Here is a 25,859-nt window from a genome sequence, read left to right on the forward strand (position 1 = left end):
AATATTGAAGTTTCTCAACTTACACTTTTACGTATTTGAGAAAAAAAATATGTTCCATTACTAGTAAAATTAACCTAATACAAAGATATTTGTTATTTTCCCAATTTTTTGAATTTTTTTTAGGAAAGAAACCGAAAAAAAAACGGTTTTTTACCAACGGGTTCAACATTTCCGGAAATTTTACAACACTAATAACAATACAAAAATACTTTAAAATACAAAGGAAAAGAAAAAGTTGAAACTACTTTATGGGCATTGCCCATATATAAAAATTCATTATAAATTTTTGTTACTATAATGAGTCTGTACAATATATTTAGTGTGTTTTATTAAAATGTTCATTTTCTTAAGGTAACAGTATGGAGGCTGTGATTGGTTCAGTCAGTATGTGGAAGGCAATCATTTAACGAGATTAGTTTCAGGAGAGAATATTACTAGGAACATAAACAATCAGGGAGAGGGAGTTTGCTTCACGAAACTATCATTAAAATGTACACTTCGTAAAATTACAAGAGGCGGATTCTGATTGGTCCTATCAGAATGGAAAGCCAATCATTTATCGAAATTAGTTTCAACAGAGATCTATTATAATACGGCCTATGTGTCAATTTTTCTTAGTTTCTTGTTGACTTTCACAGTGTCTAGTAGTGGTTATTAGGAGTCTGACGACTGATAGATGACGTTATGTCTGTGTCATTTGTAAACAGTAAACAGGGTGGAAAGCTCCTCTCATACGATAATTATTTGTATCGCATTAACTATAAACGAAACACGAAGACTTACTGGAAATGCAACGAGGGTTGTAAAGCCACTGTAGTGTTACTTGAAGATAAAATGGAATCTGTGTCTGGTATGCATAATCATGAACCTCAAACTGCACATATCGAAGCGAGGACAGTAGTGGACAAGATGAAGAAAAGGTCTGCTGAGGAACCAATAACACCCATCACAAAAATATATAGGTATGTTCTGATATTTTTATATATTAATTATATGAAAAATGGAATAATTGCAGTACACATTCTATTCATGAGTGTCGTTAGAGGGGGGCGGTGGGACATGCCCCACCAATAATTTTCTATGTCACGTCTAAAAGTGTCAACTGATGGTATTTTACCGGTAGGGCCAGAGATATTACTGCTGGTTTTGACGATCTTTCTCAAAAACGACTCAGGCAATTTTGTCCATATTTCATAAACTGTTATTTGATAAATTACTCTAACATATGGCATAAGTTACTCACATTGAAAATATACTCCCTAAGGGGTTTGTTTACTTCCGGACTAAATTTTCTTCAAATGAAGTTATCCACAAATACATTATTTTATTCTTATTTCCCAAATAAGTGTTTAATATATCCAGCCTAACACGATTTACTTTAAGAAGTTGTAGCGAGAAAGTTTAGTGCTGTGTTCCGTACCCTTTAATTTCAGACCATATCGTTTTCTTAGAGTGTTGTTTTTCCTCGTATTATCATCAAATATTTTGAACGTCTTTTTCTATTTGGGGGGTCTAGGAGAGATATCGCCCAACCCTTCTGGGTTCACCCCTGTGCACTTGCTCTTGCATGCTTATGAATTATTTTCTTTTTACTGCATGAGTTATAACAAATAATTAAATTTCTTCTATCAAATTGAATCGAATCAAACCATAGTGTGCAATTTAAAAAACAACAGAAAACTTGTGCATGTGAAATGAAGCATGCCCTATCTAATATTTAAAAGCTGACAACGCAAGTGGTTCTATTTAACGTATGCAAACCGCTTCTTAATTTATATTATACAAATGATTGTATTTTATCTGATTTATTTATTTATTTATTAACTTTGCGTTACAGAGAAGAACTTGCTCAGGGAAATTTGGACATAGATACTGCTTCTGTTTTCCCAACTTTTGATGGTGTAAAGACTGCTCTGTGCAACATGAGAGCTTCAGCTCGTCCAGCATTGCCGCAAACAATGAGCGAAGTAAATTTGGAAGGAGTTTGGAGCAAGACTGTGGATGGAAGGCAATTTCTAATGGTTGATGAGGGATTTCGATACAATCGTATTTTGGTAAGCATTCAACTGAAATACAAGAGCTTGAAGAAGTAATATGTGCTGGAGAAATATTACATTATTGCTAACTTGTTAATAATGGGGTACTTTTTCTGAGGTATGCGACATTTAAAATTTAAAGAACAACCTTCAGTATAATTTTAAGCTTTAATCAAATTACAGCATTTTTTTAATTCAGAGACTAATTCAACAAGAAAAATAATTTGTAAAATGTTGCAGCCATTTGAATGTTTTTTTAAATTTAAATTTAAATTAAAACATTGTTTAAATATTTAAAATAATTTAGATGCTGTTTATTTGATTATGAAAAGTTTATTATATTTCGTTGGTAGGAAGGCTCTTAACTGTTTGAGTACTGAATTACATTATCTTACGTGATATTAAGAGAATTGTAGTAAGTTGAATGCCTCGTTTGCATTGCAGGTGTTTGGTACAGTGGAGAACCTTGAGATGATGTGTCGCTGTGATAAAATAACAATGGACGGGACATTCAAGATCGTTCCTAGGCTATTTTCTCAACTGTATACTTTACATGGAAAACATCTTGGACAGTCGTTCCCGCTTATATTCTGTTTGTTTCCCAGTAAAGAAGAGGCTGTTTATGTTAGATTATTGCAAATCCTGAAGGAGCAATCTCAGAAGAATGCTTTACAGCTGAAGCCAGATGAAATAGCGATAGATTTCGAAAGAGCTGCAATTAATGCAGCAACTCGTGTGTTTCCCAATGCAACCATCACAGGCTGTTTCTTCCATTTTGCTCAAGCTTTGTGGAGGAAAGTACAAACTTTGGGTTTATTGACCGTGTATCGGGAGAATTCTGAGCTGAGGAAATGGATTCGAAAAGCAGAAGCGCTACCACTAGTGCCAATTTCTCAGACGTTGTGTTTCTGCAACTACAAGAGGATGCTATGAACCTTCCAAAGGATCAAGAGTTTCTCGATTACCTGGTGGACACTTGGTTAGATGATAATAATGCTCTATTCCCGCCGTAAGTGCAAGTATTTAAGTTCTTCTAGTTGATTTTAATTAGATTTTAGTTATTTTGTGACCTGTTGTTCATTTGAATTGTATATGAAGAAGTAGTTATATGGTTTTTGATTATATTTATGGTTATACTTAATTGTTATTTGCTGAATCTTTAGATTTTCTTACGGAGTATAACACGCTTGAATAACATTTTAGAAATTTCTTGATCTACCAATTGATTTTTGGTGCAGAGTAGAAAAAAACAGGATTTTATTATTTTCATTCATTCATTCATTTTATTGTATTTCCCTATTTATGTCCGTTTTTATTTTTGCAACATATTATGGAACCACTTCGATAATGACGAGGAACGGACAACATACCATGCAGAAGGATAGCACTCCAAGCTGCAGAGGGCTGCGTCAAGGGACCATCTGGAGATATTTTCTTTCGTAAATCTTCTGAAACAAGAACAACGTGAAAATGAGTCGCAAATGCGTCTACTTGAAGTTGGGAATGTTGCGAAGAAGAAGCTTAAATGGAAGCGTTTGAATTGGAAGATTCAAGTATTAAAGACAAGACTACAAGAAGGTGAAATTCATACCATATCATATGTGAATGCAATCTCACATTATGTTCATTTAGAATCATAAGCTTTCAGGTGTTTGGACACTTGTGATAATAATGTGCAGTGTAAATTAGATTTATTTATAAATGTCATTCTGAAAATATACTGAGTATCTTCTAGTTTGCGTTTCTTCGTTTGTAGAAATTCCCAATGTGAGCAGAAAATTCCCCTCTGAGAAATTTTGCTTCGTGTTGCATCATACATTAAGGCGAAACAGGAATTCCTGTTTCGCCTTAAGATAAGATGCTTATCAACATGTTTTCCAATATGGCTTAAGGATGTAAGGCGAAACAGGAAAAGGCGAAACAGGGAGGAATCGTTTAAAACAAAATGTTTAAAACGTATACTAAATTGATTCCTCCCTGTTTCGCCTTTTCCTGTTATACGTTTTGTATACGTTTTAAACACGTGTATTTTTTGACTTGTTTTAAACATATGTTTATTTTTATATTTTATTTTTGTAAAAAACTCTTCCAAAGAAAGAAAATTGTCAAAAGTACTCCCCATTCAGAAAACTACTTTCTTTCTATGTGAATGTTTTGATTTCTCGTGGCTATAACAGGTCAATGTGATGATCTACAATTTATTTTGTCTCTTTATTCCCCTTATTTTTAATGTATATTGTATTGTTTAAATACTTCTCAGTTAACTTGCAAGAAAGTGACGTAATCGAAGGTTGAACTACTTGTAGAACTGATATTTAAAAATAAATAAAATAATTATCATAGAAACAAATTTTTGTGATGTATTCAGAAAACAAACAAAAGGTTATTTGCTAAATTGCAGGTCTGAAATTAAAATATCGCAGGCATTCGTTGATACAGTACATGTTGGTTCTCAGTCTCCGTACAACTTGGAATCGTGTAACATGAGTTTTACGGGAGGAAAAAACTACATCATTTGGAGCAAAATTTTTAAAGCAACTCAAACCCCATCAGACAACCATACGAACTCGTTGCAAAACGTGTAAGAAAGAAATGGTATGTTTAGTTCAAGGAATGAAGAATCATTATGAAAAATGCAATGCTGTGAAATACTGGAATCCTAAACAAATGGTAAAAGTGATGATCCGAAAATTGCTTCTGATGATTCTAACATTAGTAAGAATTAATTTTGTATCAACAATATATTTTCCATTATATTATGAAAATTTTATTTCGTCTCTCTTCCCCATCTCAGTTCCAAATTTTCTTAAAAACTTCACACTTTGGCATAGCTTGTATGAAGGGACCAGGCGTGCGTAACTAACCATTAAAACGTGATACTTATTGCAACATCAGTGCCGAACAACAGTGTTTAAGACAATTTTATCTCAATTTGTTCGTCTGTCTGTATGTATGCACCACGCTGCAGGACGCAATTTTCGGTCTTTTAACGTTAAATTTTGAGGATAAAGGCACGAGACGTCCTAATTTGCTGTATAGATTTTGACTGCGATCCGACGTAAAATTTCAAAATTAGTGGTTCGGATCCCACTTTAAACAAAAAGCCCTGTCTCATATAGCCTTACTACTGATGCAAGACTGTAATCAAACTAAAACAAACTAATTTCCTGCGTTTCGAACAAACTTCGGCTGCAGGATAAATTTGGCTGCAACTCAGTTTTCATAAAATATTTTTAGATATGGGGCGTTCAGAGCACAAGGGATCCAAGTCCATTTTCAGAAAGGTTCATTTTTGCTCAACAAACGCAGTATCTTCTTAGCCAAGGGTACGAAATAAATTAAACAAAAACCACGTGAAAGGGTGTGGACTAGAGTTTCATAGGACAACCGCTAGACAAGGGCGTTGATGGAATGGGGGAAAAGGGCTAATTTCCCCCTCCTTGCTCATAAATTTAAGATATTAACATTATATTGTTTACATTCAGCATGGGAATGATTAACAAGTCAAGCTCCGAATGTTACAGTCAGTGATTCAAAATTACCTTAAATAAATGCAGGGTATGTCCAAAAGAATACATCGACGGAAAACGTCATATTTTCATAACCACGAATCCGAGATGAAAGAAAGAAAAAGTACATGACAAGATGGAATCTATAATTTTATATAATTGCCGCTAGAAAGGGGCGTTCGTTTAGAGGTCGTCGTCCGTCCCTTATCCTGAATTTCGAATTTTCGGGATTAATGCATATTTAGAAACCTTTTGCTGAGCAAAGTCCAACATAAAAAAGAAATTGAAGTCCTTACTCCGAATAAATTGAAGTCCTTAATCCGGATTTTAATCAGTTATAATCCATTTTCATTGGCCGTAAGGAGCTATAGACCTATATTGCTCTCTTGTATATATATATATATATATATATATATATATATTGGCCCAAGTATTCCAAAGGTGGCTCTACTTCGAGTTTCAGGCCTGCTTAAAATTCTGAAAATTGGGCCTAAGTAACTTACCAGTTTTAATACTCTGTATATCCTCCGTATTTATTCGGTGTAAGGACCTCAAGCTTGTTCTGTTGGACTTTGCATATCAAAAGGACTGCTTTATTGCCCGAAAATCTGAAATCCAGAGTGGGAATGGGGCGGTTGCCCTCCTGTCCCACAGACGCCCCTGTCTAGCGGCTGTCATATGAAACTATCCCACGCCCTTTCGCATAGTTTTAGTTACCGGTATATTTGTTTTGGACTCTTGACTGTGAAGATATTGTGTTTTGAAATAGAATTCATTTGCTGAGCAAAACTGAACTTTATTGAAAATGGATTTCAATCCTTTGTGTTCTCAACGCCCAAAATATTATCTTTCTTCAGTAAATTATTGACTCAAAAAACAACCAATTACATAGGCTTGAAGAAAATATTGTAAAGTTAGCACAACACGAAGTGTGCTTCAAACATTACTTTCCGAAAATTCATTATTTTAAAATAATTTTATTGCCGTCAGTGTTCTGAAATAGTAATCAAATTTTGCAACAAAAATCTCACCCGCATCCAGGAAATGCGAGCTTAGTCCCTAAAAGCATAACTGGAAAATTTTCTGAAGCAGTAACTCTGATATGACTTGCTTTAGAGCTAAAATAACCATATTTCTGGTAAAATTCTAGCCTTAAAACATGTAACATGACTCCCTTTGCATGTGAAATTTCGAATACCAATCAAAGATGTCCGCCATGATGATGGTAGCTCCATTTGATGAGTCAGACCACTTCCAGGTTTCAACATTTTCCCTCAAACTGTTCTCAATACACAAGGATGGTGAGGACTTTTGTTTTGGCATGTATATTGATGGATTGTGTGAAATCTCTATAGTAGGTAGATTTTAAAATCTACCTAAAAAGCTTATTGCAACCAAGAAGGTAGTTACGAGAGTCACTGGCAAGAGGGTATAATAAAAGGGGGTCGTGATATGAAATAAGTTGAGAATTACTAATCTATACTGAAATATTCTGTACCCTACAAAGTATAGTATTAACGAGAATAAAACAAATGAAAAGATCGGTTGAAAAAGCAAAACAAAAAAGTCTTAATAAATACGTTATTTTGAAGTATGTTAAAATCATGTTTTAAACTGTTCAAAATGTTTAAAACGTTGTGTGTGTGTGTGTGTTTTAAAACATGTTTAAAACATTTTGAACATCTTTTTCATGTTTTAAACACATGTTTTGTTCTTTTATTTAAAAAAAAACTATTTTTTTCAACCCTGTTTTTTTCACTAAGAAACACAAAATAATTTGTATATGGTCATGAACTCAGAATTCAAGTATGTTTGTCACAACATCCACAAATGAATATTCATTCGAATAGAACCTCCAGTACATTATATTAAAAGCACATGAACTACACAAAGAAAACCACTGTGCATTACAGTAAATCTCTCTGCGCACGCGTACTGACAAATAGCACATAGCCTGAGCTTGAGCGCGAGTTTAAATTTAACTCAATCGCGAAATTGACACAGAGATGTAGTGGTTTATCTTGAATATAACATTTTATATCAACAAAGTTGTGTTAGATTTTTCTCCAATCTAAAAAAGCGGGTGGTTTTTCGTGATTAAGAGATGATTAAGCCGAGGACGAATATAGGACCTAAAAATCGGGTAATATGGCAACCCTAAATTAACTGTAAATATTAAAAACTGAATTAAAACTGAGAGCAAAGCTCCTCAATACTTAACGTTTACAGCGCCATCTCTCATCCTCTTGAAAAGTGAGAAATCCAGCTCAATTAGATATCTACGGTAATGGAATTACGGAAAAATTACTTTTACTGTTTAATTTTATTATTCAAAGCATTCAAAGAAAATAACTATAAAGTTACTTAGCAAATGAATTTTTCTTTTTAGTTTTAAGACTAAAGCGAAATAAAATAAAGAAATTTAAAAAATGTAGTTCTTCCTATGCAAATGATATTGTTGCGTGTAATATAATAGTATTGTGATAACATACTGTCAAATTGAAAGCGTTTTTTTTTTTTTTTTTTTTTTTGTAAAGAAATTCAATTACAGAAAAAAAAATATTACGAGAATAAGGATTTAAAAAAAATGTATTAGCTGAATTTGTTGCAGCTGATGTGAAGTTAATATTGATTTTTCGATTTCTTATTCAGTCGTTTAAAAAATACAACAAAAAATGCTGCTTGGCGTGAGCGTCGAACGACCTTTGTAAGGAGAACAACCAATGATTTATGGGATTTTTTTTAAAAAAGAATCTTTTACGACAAAACAGCCAATATGTTTCGTCTTACTTTTTTTTCTTGCATGGTTTTATCGTTTCTTTTGGGTTCACTTTTACTTTCTTTTTTATTCTCTTTTTCTTTCTTTTCTTCTTGAGCTGAAAGGGTTTTTAACAGTTTCTTTCTGTGGTATTGGAATGACTTTGACCTTTCATCCTACCTATAAACCCAATATTTTTTTTCTTGCTTTTGTGTTGCATTGTATGTATGCACGGCCGTTATAAGTAATGTACGAATAACTTTTGCAGCGATCGGTACTAGATATAGAGCTTTGTCGCATGTTTTCTTTTTTTTAAAAAAATGAAATCTTTGAGTTTTACGTCCCACGATTATGCCAGCTACGCTAAAGGAGACGGTAATGATGAGAAATTAATGAAATGGTGGAATGAAGAAACTGGGAGGAAACGGGAGAATCCCGAAGAAACCCATGCACACGGTGTTTGTCCACCACAAAGTTCGCTTGGCGCGACCTGGGATCGAACCAGGGACGCCATACACCAGAGGTAAACGCTCTACTACTGAGCCACCGCTGCCCGTTAAAAAACCTCAGTCGAGTAATCTTATACTAAAACATTATGCACTTGCAATTAGTGCAACTACAAGAATGTAGATAAGGAATATCTGGATATTTATATACTATGGCGTGGTTTTGTAATCTAGTTTTCTAGGGTGTGAGAGAATGTGGGGGCAATGGTCTATAAAAGTGTTTCTCAACCTGGGGATCACGAGAGGGTATAATGGTGGTCGCAAAGATAAGCGGAAAAGATAAATATAATTGGAATCTAATACAGGAATAAATTTTAAATATTATTTTGAATTTTGTTCTGATATTTTTATTTTTATCCTTCACATACTGTTAAGAACAACAAAAATAGGCCTATTAAACATTTTGAACAGGCTCAGAGTTATTTAAGAATCAATTTAATTGAAAGAGGTACGATGTGAAACTAATGAGAATTGCATATTGAAATACCAGAAAAATACAAATGCAACAGAACTTGCATATTGACATACAATTAAAATTGAAAGTTAATGAGATACCTGAGCTTGGTGTGATTTTACTAATGTGACAATGTCCGGTTCAATCTTCATGACGCATATTATAAAGTCATTTAAAATACTCGATAACTATTTTAACAACTGTCCAAGTTTTTTAAAACCAAACTTATAAAGGTAACTAAGAAAGTTATGTCGCTTTTTGTGAAGGTCTGTGTTCAATTGGCCCCCACACCGTGAGTTGAATGAGAATGGAGGTATGATGAAGGTCACTTGTTGGTGTGGATATGTCCAACATACTTTCTAGTTGTGGCAGTTTAGTTACACCCTGAACTTTCATAAGGACAGAGTGAACATCGGACCTCCACAGAGCGTCATAAGGACGTGTATGCTGTACGACTTCAAACAAGGGTCAAACGCTGCTGCAGCCGGGAGGAACATGTGCCAGGCCTTTGGTGAGGGTATCGTGACTACGCGGACAGTGCAGCGGTGGTTTAACAAGTTTAAGGACGGTGACGAAATACTCGAAGACACACCACGTGTCGGAAGAACAACACATGTACAAAATGAAGGCGAACAGTGGCCCGACATGTGAGGAACTGGGACTACAACCCAGTGTAAGTAGAGAAATCATTCGGAAGCACCTCCACCAAATTGGAAAGCACTACAATTTGGGTCGATGGGTCACATAAGATTTGACTCCGGGCCAGAAGGCAACAGAGCAGACACCTATGCTTCTTTGCAGTCTAGTCTGAGGAAGGAACAATTTCTGGACTGGGTGTTGACGTGTGATGAGAAATGGGTCCTGTACGAAGCTCTACGGTGCCGTCATCATTGGTTAGCGTCCCATGAACCGGTTTCAAAACAGTGAAACCAGCACTGCACCAGAAGAAGGTTCTTCTGTGTATTTGATGGACTGCTCGCGGCATCGTGCATCGGGAACTGTTACCATCTGATCAAAGCATCAATGCAACTGTGTACTGTCAGCAGTTGAGCGTCGTTCAAGAAAAACTCAAAACTCTGGAGCCAGAACTTCTCAATCCAAAGGGATCCTCCTGTTACAGGAAACGATAACATGGATACGACGACTTGGGACACCATTCTACGCCTTGGATGGGAAATAATATTGCATCTGCCATACTGCCCGGACATTGCCACTTCCAATTAACACCTATTCCATTCCTTGTACAATCATCTTAGAGGACGCCAGTACAAATCCCTAGTAGAGTTGCAAAATGCACTTGGTATCTTGTTCGCTCCACAGCCTACCAAGTTCTACCGCGATGGAATCCATGGCCTTCCAGAACGTTAGCAGAAGGTCTTCGATGCTGATGGGGACTATTTTTTATTTTCCAGGTACGTCTTAGGTGACATATTGATGTTCCAAGGTGGCGGGTAAAAAAGCTACAGATCTTTGTTGATTACCTTATAGAAATCACTTTATTTTATATCATATGACCCAAAATTAAGGGAGGTAAAAAGTTCTAAAATTTTCTAACGGCCTCCATTTTGAAACAGTATGACGGATTGGGTTCTATATTTGTAATATGAATGAACTGTGCAAATTTGGTTTTAATCAACTCGCTTTTAATGAAGTTACTGTATCCACTATATACAAGAAATGGATTCTACTATTATATAAAAGGATGGATATCTTTAGATTTTCACAATAGGTATATTAAAAATCCCACACAAGCTTATTACAGACCAGAAATAATAACGGGTTCGCTGGGAAGAGGATGTGATAAAATAAGAGTCGTGATAGGTTGAGAACCACTGGGCTATGATGTGAGAGTTGAACTTACATTATAGTCAACTCCATTGCATTCAAACTTCGCTCGTTTTCTATTTCTTGTTTAACGTCTGGCGATTATTCTTCTAGGCTAAGGGAGGTGGTGATAGTGATCGAAATTATGGAATGAAGAAAATGGAAGGAAATGGGGGAACCACGAGAAAACCCACGCATACATTCCACGAAACGAGCAACGGCCGAACCAGGAATTCCACGTACCAGAAGTGAGCAGTCTACCACTGTAATACATCGACCCAAACTTCAGTTGTGGTTCTAAGCCCACATTAATACACAGAGAGAAAAATCGAGCATATTTAGAAGGAAAATCCATAGATTCCGGCTACAGGCAGATTTCCTGGAACTGCTCGTGCCACGGTAGAACTGCAATCCTAGAAAATTCCAATTGTGGTGCAAATTTTCTAGACCGTATAATGTCCGTACACAACAAGATGATGTTTATCAAAGTACGTAACCATAATTTCCTGTACCCTGCACGTGCGCGTATCAACGGAGCACAGAGCTGTACAGATTGGTCCTCGCTAAGCGACGAACCTGTACGTGGCCTGGTACAGAGAATCTTGTATTTGCTACAGAATCTTCCTAAATTTCGCCCCTCCGGATTTTCTAGAATAAAAATCCACTTTTTTCTCAGTGTACTAGCTGCAGTCTTTCATTACATTGGTGTTAAACAAGGACGCTGTAAGGAATCAAAAATTTTACTATGTAGGACGTCATAGATTAAATAGAATAACTTTGAATAATTAACATTCCTCTACGAATCCATCAAACTGTTACTTCGATTGTTACACTAATAGGTACAGCCAGTGGCGTATTTAGGGGGGTGGCTTCCGGGCTTAAGCCCCCCCCGAAATCTTACTTAGTATAGTAAAAGAAATGAAATATCTTGCAGAATTTTCACATTTCCAGGCAAAGCCCACCCCGAAAGTTAGCAAAGCCCCTCCCGAAACAAAATCGTAAATACGCCACTGGGTACAGCTAATGTCAACATTTATCAACTTTAACTACCATTTAGAAAGAATCGATGTAACTACTTGTTTTATTGGTAGATCTACTCTCTGGTTCTTTATCTGCAACGTTGTCACATAGTGCAATTCACTTCTTCAGATGAGGACACGAAAGGTATACAATTATAAAGGTAACCAAGAAAATTATGTCGCTTTTTCACCTACTATCTTTGAACATCGATAAGTCACCTGAGACTTACTTGGAAGATCAAAAATAGTCCCCATCAGCATCGACGACCTTCTGCCAACGTTTGGGAAGGCCATGGATTCCACCGCGGTAGAACTTGGTGGGCTGTGAAGCGAAGAAGGTATCAAGTGCATTTTTCACCTTTACTAGGGATTTGAACTGGGCTTCTCTAAGGTAATTGTCCAAGGAATGGAACAGGTGATAATCGAACGGTACAATGTCCGAGCAGTATGGCAGATGCAATAGTGTTTCCCATCCAAGGCGTAGAATGGTGTCCCGGGTCATCCTAGCCAAGTGGGATTTAACATTGTCCTGTAATAGGTGGATCGCTTTGCTATACAGAAGTGTTGGTTCCAGAATTTTGAGTTTTTCTTGAACGCGGATCAACTGCTGACAGTACACATTTGCATTGATACTCTGACCAGCTGATAGCAGTTCCCGATACACGATGCCGCGAGCAGTCCACCAAATACACAGGAGGGCCTTCTTCTGGTGCAATGTTGGTTTCACTGTTTTGGAACCGGTTCATAGGATGCTAACCAATGATGACGGCGCCGTAGAACTTCGTACAGGACCAACTTCTCATCACATGTCAACACTCTGTCCAGAAATGGCTCCTTCCTCAGACTAGAGTGCAAAGAAACACAGCTGTCTGCTCACGTTGCCTTCTGGCGTCAAATCATATGGGACCCATCGACCCAAATTGTAATGCTTCCCAAGTTGATGTAGGTTCTGCCGAATGGTCTCTCCACTCACACTGAATCGTAGTCCCAGTTCCTCACATGTCGGGCCACTCTTCGCCTCAATTGTTGCCTGAAGATCTTCAATTTGTACATGTGTTGGTCTTCTGGCACGTAATGCGTCTTCGAGTGTTTCGTCACGGTCCTAAAAAACTTGTTAAACCACCGCTGCACTGTCCGCGTAGTCACGATACTCTCACCAAAGGCCTGGTACATCTTCCGCACCGCTGCAACAGCGTTTGACCCCAGTTTGAACTCCTACTGCATACACGTCCTTATGACACTCCGTGGAAGCCCCATGTTCACTCTGTACTTACGCAAGTTCACGGTGTAACTGAATTGCCACAACTAGGTAGTATGTTGGATATACTGACACCAACAACTGACCTTCGCCTTATCTCCATTTGCATTCAACTCAAGGTGTAAGAGCCAATTGAAGACAGACCTCCACAGAAAGCTACAAAACTTTCTTGGTTACCTTTATATATATGGTAAAATGGCACCCCGGTATATATATATATATATATATATATATATATATATATATATATATATATATATATATATATATATATGTATATATATATATATATATATATATATATATATATATATATATATATATATATATATATATATATATATATATATATATATATATGAACTGCTCGAAAAAAACATAATGGTAAAATACTTCCGATCAAATTGAGGTATTAGCTAGAATGGTTGAGATCGAACCACAGAATAGTATGTATCTAGTTTAATTCCTTAAATGACTCTGCAGATGGCAGGGGAAGCTTGTTTCGTATGTGTCATTGGGCTGAATTGCATGGAAGTAGTTAAACTGTTTTTTCTTTTTTTTTTTAGTTTATTCGAAAGTTAGAAAATCTGGCATACCATTATGTTCGCCCTAGCTACTCATTTAAGTGGCTCTCAAACTGTTTTGGCTCACGACACACGTTATTGATCACTCACGACATCGCGAACACCTGTTGGATATTTTATTAATAATAGTATGCTTTATAGTAGTGTAATACTAATTTTTCTACGAAATAGTGTCTCTATATAATACTAAGCACTGTTGCTGCCGCTAAAGGCGTTGACTGGTAGAGTATATCTCAAAATTGATATTTAATTATGAAAAGTTTTATAACTTTTACAATCTAAAATTTCGCGACACACATTATGGGCTACGCGGCACATCAGTATGTCGCGACACAACGGTTGAGAGCTACTGTACTATTTTACAAGACTTCCTTGCCTCCTATCGTCTCTGGTAAGAACGAAAGTAGAACTTAATCAGTTTCTAGGGTATTTTTAAATGTGCGAATTTATAAAATTGAATGTATATTACTGCTCACAAAGACAGCTTTGTTCAAGTGGATTACTTCCTTTGTGAAAGATCCTTTGTGCGGTTGACAGCGTGTTGATGATTGATTAAAGGATTGGATACCGTAATTAGTTATTAAGATCGATATAAGCTTTATACGGCTTTGCAACAGGCACACACACATCAGCGTAACTACTTTCAGCTTCCAACCATCACCGTAGAGTAACAAGCTCTCTACGGGCATTCTATTATTATTTAGATATGAAAGATGAACTAAAGTTTCAGTTTAATTGAATGATAGCATAATAAAAAAATATTTTTTTAAACTAAAACCGAATAAGCCTATAAGTCTATACTAAGCAGGTGAGCTGTTAGTGCCCCATTCGTAATTGGAAGGTTATTGGTTTAAACTCCGTAACTAGTAATCCTATTAATGATTTTCATAATTTTTCCTGGAATTTCTACTTTACAAATGAAATAACCTTCCCGACTTCCTTTAAAAAATCTCTTCCCGATTCCAAATGTTATTTTTCGAGTGAATCTGGAACTATAAGTGCACATACTCTTTCAAAGGTCCTGCAAAAAAGTAAAAAAGCTGTAACTTTGAAAGTACTACTTACAATTTTGTATTTTGTTTGTAATGTTTAGTGGAAATGTTAAATTTTTTGTTGGCAACAATGAGCGGATGTAAATGTTGACGTCATAACCGCAAATCATGTGACAAAGATGGCGTCTACTCAAGAGAAAAAGCACAATGTGTGGCGTGGTTTTATGAATTAAAATCTAGTGCTTTGGTGAGAAGAAAATTCCGACAAAAATATCAGAAACAACCACCTGCAGGTTCAAGTATCAAGAGATGGTACGATAAGTTCCTAGCTGCCGGAAGTGTCTTGCAGGACTTTTGGAAGACTATGTACATATTCTATATTAATATTAGAATTTAACAGAAACACATTGTCCAATGATCGACCATATAGCAATTGACAGGTCTTATTAAGCTAAGCAAAATGATATGGATAAGTGCAGGTTCTCATGCGTAGTTTTTGAGAAAAATTATTTTTTTCGTAAATCTAACAATTAATGCTCTAAGATAACTACTCACCTACTAAATGCAAGTGATCAAACTGATACTCAATTATACAAGGGTAATTCGAAAGAAAAAGATCCATTTGCGCATGTGCGGGAAATGGCTGGGAAGAGTGACGTCAGTCCTGTGGCGCTGTGTGCCGTAGCTCAGTAAACGGTGAACAGTGGAAGAAGAAGGATGTGTTGAAGTTCACTTGTCCGCCATAACAATTGAAAATGAACGCTCAAATAATAATAATAATAATAATAATAATAATAATAATAATAATAATAATAATAATAATAATAAAACACCAAATGTAAAGTACGTGCGGTAATAAGACTTTTGAGTGCGAATAAACTTTTGCCAGCTGCTATTCATCGCGAACTGTGTGGTGTTTACGGACCAAATGAAATGAGTGAAGGTGCCGTACTTGAATGGTGTCGCATGTTTAAGAAGATGGACGAACGGACGTGCAAGATGTGGCAGAAAGTGGGCGCCTATCTGTGGTCTGCAACGATTAACGTGGAATCCGAACCACATGAGCTCCCTTCGAAAATCAAACCCGGATCTCCCACGCCAAAGGCGCGTACGCTAACATTTAGCTAGGAAGGATCTCTCATAATGCTGTTAGAGGATGACTTCATTCCCAGGCGGGGTACTTTTTTTTTTTTTTTTTGCAAAGGAATTTCAAACCTTATAAAACGTTATGACAAGCACCTGAATTGAAAAATAATGTAGTGTATAATAAGAGTCCAACTTTTATCATCTCATAATAAGTCCATCCCAATTTATCATCTCGAAGTCCAATTAGTCCATGATGTTCGAATACTTCACAGTAGATTGGAACTTTACTAGCACAAATATTTGATTTTTACTGGAAACACTATGTTTCCTCTGAGTTTTGTGTATTGAAGCCACGCAAGTAAATGAAATAATCACATTTTCTAATCCAATAAAACCCTATACATACAACCAATTTCGTGCTTTTATGATCAACAGTACAAAAGAAGCGTGTGGCTTAATCCTCTTCTTTCTCCATCACGGTGTGACATTTCCAAATTTATGCAAATAACGATATATTTGTATTTTGTATATCAAAAGTCCTAACACACGAAGTTCTGTTCTTTATGACCAATATCCGAAAGGAACTGTGTATGACAACAGTAAAATTTAACACTTCATTCGAGATGGAAAAGTTTCCAAATTCGTGCAATTAAATGAGATATTTGTATATATGACGGTAGCAGGCGCGTCTATTGCCTGAGGTTGCATACTTGTTCAACTGTCTACTTTTAAACCTCAAAGAAGTATTTTTTTTTAATATTTAAGTAGTAATTGAGTATTATAAAACTTTGCTCTTCAATGCCACACAATATTAATGGATCTCTCAAGAAGTATTTGGACAGATAGAACGGTTACGTTTATGGTTGCATGAGCAATACAATCATTCAGTAACATTGGACATATGACAGACAGCTTCAATTTCTTAACATAGAAAAGCACTGTTATATATACACATCACACCTATCTTCTGGTATGATCAATAAATTTTTAGATTCATTTGGCAACTAACAGTCTACTAGTAGAATAGTTACGAACAGGGGCGCGCCCAAGGGAAATCCACCGGGCCCGAACCTCCCAAAACTTCCTAACTTAAGGTGGATCACTAGGTGTTCCCAGTACTATGTTAAACGCTGCTTAAATAGTGTGGCGTTGCCAGATAGTTTCGAGTATTTATTGATGCCAGATAATAAAGGAAGTAATCGTGGAATTCTGCTTGGATACTTACTGGAGAAATTAGTTTTCGACCCTTACCGCAATTCCTCTTCTCGAACTGCAAGGCTACAATCCTGGAATTTTCTTATTGTTACTACTACAGTAAACGTACAAAGGCAACAACGCATTATAGCGTTCTGCGCAAGTTTCGTCTCAAAATCTATTTCCTTAAATGCAAATTAATATTTAAATAAAATATTAAACTTAATACGAAAAACGATCAAGCAATATATCTATTTCGTAATAAAATCGTTACTTTAAAATACTTTACACATACAAATAAACATTTCGTAAAACTGAGCATTTCTAGTAAGATCTTATAGCAAGTGCCATCTTGTGTGCTCATTGTAAAACAAATCAAATATTTTCTTTTATTTGTTACATTTTTCGATATCAAGAGAGACAACCAAATTAATCAGTATCTTGTGCTGTAGCTGAAACATTACTCTATCTTCTAGTACAATATTTATAATATGTAACGTTTCATTGAGCTGTAGTTAAGGCAATGAGCTAAAATATGTACTGACTTCCGGGTGGTGATCCACCTTAACATACATTTGCACATTTTGTCAATAAAACTATACTTGTTTAACAGAGAAATGATTGGTGTAGCATGAAAATTTGATCTTAAACTTCATCTGTATTCTTTCTCTTATAAACACAATTTAGTTCTATCATTTTTTCCTGAAAATGTAGTTGGGAGTATTTTACAATTACTTATCGTCTTTTTGGGTGCTGCAGAATAATAGCCGTTCAATACTACAAAGACGTAGTGGCTTGTAGAATTGGATTAACCCCAAAAGCTTAGACCCCTCCCAAGGAAACTTTCTGGGTGCACGTTTGGTAACGAATTTCTCCACTTATCAGCGCTTGATCCAACACTTTTTTTAAAAAAGCAAAAGTAATAATAAATAAGTATAAAATTAGAGGAAGATGGAATTTTGCTGTCTATATAACTTTCAATGTGACAAAAATACCGGTCAGCAGGTAAAATACCGGTTAGGTGTTAGCCCTATGTGTTACCAGTTTTTGGTATAGTAAAGTTCAATTTGCTAAATTTCGCAATTGACCCTTTTTCGTGTTGACTTTTCCAAAACAGAATCAGGAGACAGGAGAAAACAAAAGTACTGTGACTTTCCGGAAGTATTTTTAAAAAATTAATCTTAGCATATCGTGCGAAAATGAAACTTTTTCAGTCAAGAGGCAGTAAATATTTCCAGCTAATTGTCTTACATGACTTGATACCGTCTTCTGTGAAGAAGTTAAGTGGTTCTCAGAAAACTCTCTTTTTTTCTTGCATCTGCCATTTTGAATTCGATCCACTTTGCCGACCCCTTCTAGCTAAATGCATGGAAATTCGTGCAAGCATATATATATTTGTATTGTGAATAGTTGTGGAAGTATAAAAAGGGAGAAGAAGAATAAGAGTAATTGAGAGACGGTAATAAAATGGATAAAGACTACGTTAAGATTCAAAAAATGTTAGTTGAGTGCCATAGTGCAAAGTAACTTTTCAATTCGCAGCATGTGACCTGCCAGTGGTGGCAAAATATGACATCAGTAAGAAGTGATCTGCCAGTGACGGCTTGGGATTATAAGCGCCAACACGAAGAAAACATTGAGTGGCTCTACTGTTGCCCATGATTCGAGTCGAGATAGAATTTTCAAGGTGAGATATGAGACGAGATAGAAATTTCGAAGAGTGGTATAAGATGAAATATGAGGCGAGATATTAGACAAAATAGAATTCTCAAGGTGAGATACAATATGAGATAGAATTATCAAGGTGAGATACGAGACGAGATAGAACTTTCAAGGTGAAATATGAGACGAGATAGAATTTTCAAGGTGAGATATGAGACGAGAACGATCTCTTGCAATAGAAACAGATGCACTTTCCGAGACGAGACATCAGTTTCACAAAACCTTTTTTAGACGAGGTAGCCCCCAGCTCTTGCCTCGTTTGCAACCCTACTGGGCTCAGTTAATATAAATCGAAACAAGGGACGTAGGGTTGGTTGGTTGAAAAGCAACTGATCTTAATCAGTGGCAGATTTACACATCTTGTGGCTTTACACAATTTTTAACCTAAGCCCTCTCTCTTCTCTCGTGGGCGCAATGAGAAGTTATTCCTCCACTTTGCTTCCTGTTTCTTATACGCTTAAGTTCCCCGTTCCTACTAGCTAACAATAAACTACTCACTTTAGTTACAATGTAGTTGGAACAGTAATGAAGAAGATTTATTGTGTACTCTTTTTTTCGTTCTCACTTCAAATTGATCCACATTTCAAATTTACGCAGTTAGCATTGTTCACCAGGAAATGACTAAAAGTAAGACACTTCACTAGAACTCACACTTCTCTTTCGAAGTATCAACAAATCATCGTGTAATGTAATATTCTTCTATCAAGACTACTAGTAATTAAGATGCCGGAATGACAAGAAATCTTGAATATACAGGGTGGCCCCAAAGTAGGTATACACCCCTGTATTGATCAAGTGTAATATTCTAGTTTACGGGTTTATATGCTTCGGCTCTTCCGAGCTTAAGATGTAAGTAAAAACACATTAAGAACAAATAATAGAGAAACTAAGTCTACCTGATGGATAACAATAAGAAATTATATGAAGTGCAATGAGCTGATCAGTACGGTACTATATACCTACTTTTGGGCTACCCTGTATAGTACAGCAGTCTTTTTCGAGCGATTAAAACCTGGAACAGGGAATAAAGTTCAAGAACAACCTCTCTTCATGGCCGTCAATAAAAATTCAGTAAGTCAGAAAATTGCCTATTTGCAAACTTGAAATGTCTTTGAACAAATGATTTTTATATCGTATGTTTTTTTAAAGGCGTACATATACGTACAGAAATGAAAGATGTATGAAAACAACCACAAACTAACCAAGTTTGTATTGTGTGTTCCAGGTGGTAGCATGAGTCCATTATCTTTCCGATCGGGTGTGGCAGTCAACGGCGCCGACTTTCCAAAATTTATGTGGGTGCATATCAATAACGGGACATGTTAGCCTATATGTTTTCAGGGAAGTGTCTATATTTGATTGATTTATTTTTAGTTAAAATCTTTTATGAACACTGTCATAAAGGGTTGTGCTGTGATAAAGTAAAATATACCGGTACTATAAATATAGATTGGGGCTGCCCCAACTCAGTCGGTAACACGGCTGACTTAAACGCAAGAGAAACAGGTTCAAACTCTGCTCGAAACTAACCCACAAGATTATTGCGTGGGTACTGGAGCCCCGGAGCACCGACGTAGTCGGCGCACATGGCGGTAGTACGAGATTAGTACCTGTCAAAAATGGAGGGAAAGCAAGAAAAAAGTCGTCGAGTATTATCTGGACGTGTGTCGTGTCATCAAATAGGTAGGGTTGAGCACGAGACGAGTCGAGACAGGATTTTCCTGACAAAATTCGAGTCGAGACACGGCTCTTCCAATAGAAAAATTTATATTTTTCGAGTCGAGACATCACTTTTACAGCATATTTTCGAATCGAGACAGCCATAAATCTTGTCTCGTGCGCATCCCTACATATAGGTAAGCATATATAAATGGTGAATAAATTTTATGAGTTTGGGATTCTTTTCATACATCTTTCATGTGTATAGACCTACGTGTAATACTTATGAAAATATAACATTTTGAGAATGAATGAATCATTTATGCTAGCCCTGTATCTTAAATACGATACTATCATAATAATCTGTACATAGTATATTTCAAATTATACAAACACACGGATATCAATTTTGGTTCTAACACTCCAGTCAGTTCTCTTGTTCGTAAATGTACTGTAACACATGCAGTGGCTATAGGTATATGCTATAGAATTGAAGAAATGACTTTATGCCAAGCAGGGAACTGCAGTTGAAGTCGTATATGTTCAATAATACTACACGGACCTCATCTTTACACATGGTAACAGGAAAAACAGAAATACAAAGGGGCTAAAGGACATTGAGGACAAGAAACAAAGAAAGTAACAACTGTTATACCTATTGTTCTTTGTTTTTTGGAGCTGGAGAAAGAACGAGCTTTACAAACTTTACACTACAGTTAGAAAAATTTCTTTTTTGTTTTTTAGACTATGACTAATCGAGGATGCGTTTCCGATGCGTTACCCCCGGAATGAGCGCGACCTATGTGGTTACTTGGTAATTTTACTTTAGCCAGAGTTATAAATCATGCTGTGAGCCAGTCAGGGTTTCCAGGCCTTACTACCACACCCTTATTCTCATTCATGCAAATCACGAGAAATAACCCTTTTGTGTTACATTGATTTTTCAGTGATGAGCTAATTTTACGGAATTTCCTTGCATTTTTGTGAATTTTCTTTTGTTATACACTTACATCCTTTATAATAGCAGAGTTCCAATACTCTGCATAAAGAATCTTCCAATCAGCTGTTTCTTGCTAAAAAAAATCCCCTGGCAACACGTCTTTCCTTTTTTCCCCTTCTTTTAGACTTATGGTTAGACATCTTTTACTGATTCCAAAACGGCAGGCGGTCTATTATTCCGAAACGCACCAAATACGCTCGAGCCGACGTACTCTGCGTGTTTTATTGCTTTCGTGTTTGCAGAGCATTGTGATTAGTCATCCATATTTAAATACATGGTCAGCGTATTCTAAGCGTACCCATGAGCCATTAAAACGCATTGGATAGCCATGTACTAGGGATGGAATAATTAAACGGTTCTAGGGATAATTAAACGGGAGAAGAAAAAGTACCTCATAAAAGGCTGCTAACCGGTAAAAACAGGTAATCTGGTAATTCTAGTTTTATTGACATTATCTACTCATGCTATTTAAATAACCTACAATAGATGGTTACATGAGTAGTTATTTTTAAAAACTTAGGAAAATCGTTTTAAGAACACGAAAATGACACTGAAACATTGGGAAACAAATTCAGCTTCTCAAAGACAATATTAATGGGGCTGAAGATGTCTGATAAGGTTCTGGCTCCTATGCGTGAAGTAATGCTGATATATCTAACATTTGTAACGCAATATGTAACAATAATAAAATTTTCATGCAGTAATGTTTTGCGTTCATCCTGCTCTACTTTTGGTGCTATTTATCAGTTTCTCAGAAACACAAAAGCAGGTAACCTACAGCAGGTCGGTTGCCAGCTCAAAAATGTAGGGGGAAGCCCGGCCGAAGTTAGGGGGGGGGGCGATCTAACTATATTATAGTTCATCACCATATTATAGTTCATTTACAAGCCTAACATGAAAATTTTAGGGCGGGCCAGCGAAAATTTTGGGGGGGCCCGGCCCCCCTAGACCCCCCTGGATACGGATCTGACCTACAGCATGATGCTTTAAGCTTCGCTTTAAAGCGTTATGCCTGCAGCCACTCAAAAGAAACATTCTTTCTATTGGAAAGAATTACTCAATTGAGTTGAACAGTTTCGAAGGTAGTAATAAATAACCACACGAAAAACACTTATGAGAGTCGAAATCCTCTCTGAAATTCTACTGGATAAATGACAATCTAAGTTATCTTCAACTTACTCTTAACATAAATTCTTTAATTTTTTAGACTGTTTTCCATTCTTTTTCATGGCACGATCTTGGTACGAACAAACGCACCAGGTTAAGATCTTCTCTTTATCACATATTAACATGAGGTAAATAATTGAAAACTACTTTCTAAAAATAATTATAAAATTCATAATACGTAATAAAATTCATTTAAAAGATTTTTTGTGAGGTGCAATGAAGAAATGCGACTAAAAACCTCTGGAAAACTAAAACTATAAAATATTCACAAAAAATACTAAAACGTAAGAGTATATATTCTCCTTTATTGTGTATTTTCTAAAAGCTATGTTTTCTGAACAGTTCTTTACTTCTGAGTTTTTATTCAATATCTTGCAATCAATAATTTACTCTTTCAACCTAATTTTCTTTTAATCCTTTATAATTATTTTTGCATTTGAGGGAGTTAAAAGTGGTGTAAACAATGCAAGTTAAGTTATCCTATTGGAAGCACCTTCTGGTGTCCACCTAAGGTACTAGATATTTCCAATGAAAATATTCCGTTATAAAATTGAAAAATAATACGATAGTTACATGTAAAAAAAAAAAAAAGTACCACGATTATGCAATGGAGATAAGGGACACGGTGATGATGAAGTGGATGATAATGATGGAATAAATAAAGCGAGAGGAAATAGAAAAACCCCGAGAAAAACAATGCATACGGTATTTGTCCGCCTCAAAGCTCATTGGCGTGGAAAAGCCAGGGACTCCACGCGTCAGAGGTGAACGCTCTTGCGCTGAGCCACAGTGGGTCCACAATAAACTACATATTTGTTGGAATGGAAATAGACATAAAATAAATACTGCATGGTTTTACTGTGTGAAATCACATACTTGTTTTTCTAAGGGCGTTTTACAAGACTTACAAGATTCCCTTAATTTTCATCCAGAACAATATAAAAATGGGAAACTCAGATTTTTTGATAGGTAAAGTACAGATCGCATGCAACTAACCACACTTCTGTGAGTGCTTAGGTTGCATAAGCACCAGGCGCTCGACAATTCATTCTAAATAATTAATTTTACGGTAATACGATATGTTATAACCAAAATTTAAAAAAAGTATTGTCATCGGGTTAAGTATTCGTACAAAAATTCAGAATTTTAGTTACTATGGAAATGCATGAAATATAAATTGCAAGATTTTACTCTAGCAAACAGAAAAGTTACCTAACAAATATATTGTAAAAATATATTTATTTCAGATAAACTAGAAATTAGGATTGGGATAAATCAATTATTAAAAAATTACAAGCACTTTACATTAAAATCACTGACAGTACTCTTTTCATTAAATAAACATTTATTTATTCAGTATTTACATTTATTATTATTAAAATATTGTACATACTTTACAACGAGTGAAAAATTTGCTTGGCCGGGATTCGAACCGGGATCTCCGCTAAACCGCACCGATGCGTCAACCATGTGATCTGAGTGGAGAGCGCCAACTGCAACAGTGAGAGAGTTTGACTGTTCTGGGAAGTGGACTGGGTGGAGTGATAGTTGATGCATTGGCACAGTATGCCGGAGATCCCGGGTTCGAGTCCCGGTCCAGACAATCACTTTTTCACTCTTGGTATGTTATTGAATTCACACCTACAGAGGATTTGGTGTGTAAAAATAAATTTAAATCGATTGTTTGCTCCTTTCATATTATACATGGTTGTTTGCAATTGTAAATATCTATACTCTAGATTCCAATATTTCAATTTAAAGGCTTCGCTGTAAAAGCAGAATGTCCAGACTTTCAAGTAGCTTTAAATTACAAATGTTAATGTTAATAATAATAATAATAATAATAATAATAATAATAATAATAATAATAATAATAATAATAATAATAATAATAATAATAATAATAATAAGTAGGTATTTTTGTGCTGGTAATGCTACTGCTTTTCCTATATAGTACTTGAGATAGTACATTTTCTGTCAATTTTTTTAACTTGCAACATCCAATATGCGTTATATAAACCCAGACAACATACAAGCACATCTGAGACTCTTTGTTTCCCCGGTCTAGTTTACTTGTAATTGCATACACAAATAAAACATAAACAGAGGTTGAGATATTCACAGTTGCTGGAACATTTGTGGCTTTTCGAAACATTCAACCAAAATCAATACCACTGCAGTATGCGCCATAAAAATTCCATACTTCCTTTTTCCATTTTATTTTATTTTACATATCCACCTCAGGAATTTCACTTTACAACACAAACCCGTATACGATATCTTCGGGAATTCACGAAACCTCTCTAATTCGACCTTGTAATGCCATGGTTGCTGTTTTTCATGAACGCTTCAGGGGGTTTATGGAGGTACAAGGGAGCAGTTGCTCTTTTTTTCTCTTAACATTTACTGATTGTGATGGATGGTCTTTCCTTCTTTTTGTTCCTTTCTTTAGCCTGTGCTTAAATTAACTTCACGGGAACTTCTGACAACAATGAATTTCTGATTATATTTTCCCCGCTGAGTGTGAGTTCTCTTTAAAAGCAGATTGTATAGAAGACACAAAATATCCCTTTTATAAGATTACTTTAGTGTCAAATTGAATAAAATGTAATAATGGGTGTTGTATGTATCTTATGAAATAAGGGTCTCCAACCTATGAGTCGTCGATTAGATTTGACTCGCAAAAAATCCATTATACTAACTACATACCGCAAGACGGGGTTTACTTTGCACCAAATATAAGGAGCTTTAAAGAATATCGCATGTAACTCACAAACGTAATGATTTAGAACAATGTATTTTAAACATATAATAGCAAGATATATATATATATATATATATATATATATATATATATATATATATATATATATATATATATATATATTGGTCTAGGAATTAATTCGTGCGGGTGGACAAGAGATGGCGCAACGAACGGAGCGTCCCACAGTTCCGTGTATCCACAAATGTCTTGCAAACCCCTGTCATCGCGTATCGTTCGTAGTATAGGGCAGTGTATTAAAGCGTCAACAACACCAGTTTGTAGTTAAGTGAACATGGCGCAATTTGTGCCTGATAAAGTGTTTTTGCG

General features: G+C 35.8%; 1 protein-coding gene across 1 annotated transcript; it reads left to right on the forward strand.

Moving 5' to 3' along the window:
- The first annotated feature begins 834 nt into the window (after window positions 1-834).
- On the forward strand, window positions 835-2,969 carry LOC145683097 (uncharacterized). Its single transcript, XM_081754456.1, has 3 exons — window positions 835-962; window positions 1,838-2,054; window positions 2,481-2,969. The coding sequence occupies exons 1-3, from the start codon at window positions 835-837 to the stop codon at window positions 2,967-2,969; spliced, it is 834 nt and encodes a 277-aa protein (XP_081610582.1).
- The last annotated feature ends 22,890 nt before the right edge of the window (window positions 2,970-25,859 follow it).

Source organism: Thermobia domestica, chromosome 4 (assembly GCF_964235325.1).
Source record: "Thermobia domestica chromosome 4, izTheDome1.hap1.1, whole genome shotgun sequence".
Classification (NCBI taxonomy): domain Eukaryota; kingdom Metazoa; phylum Arthropoda; class Insecta; order Zygentoma; family Lepismatidae; genus Thermobia; species Thermobia domestica.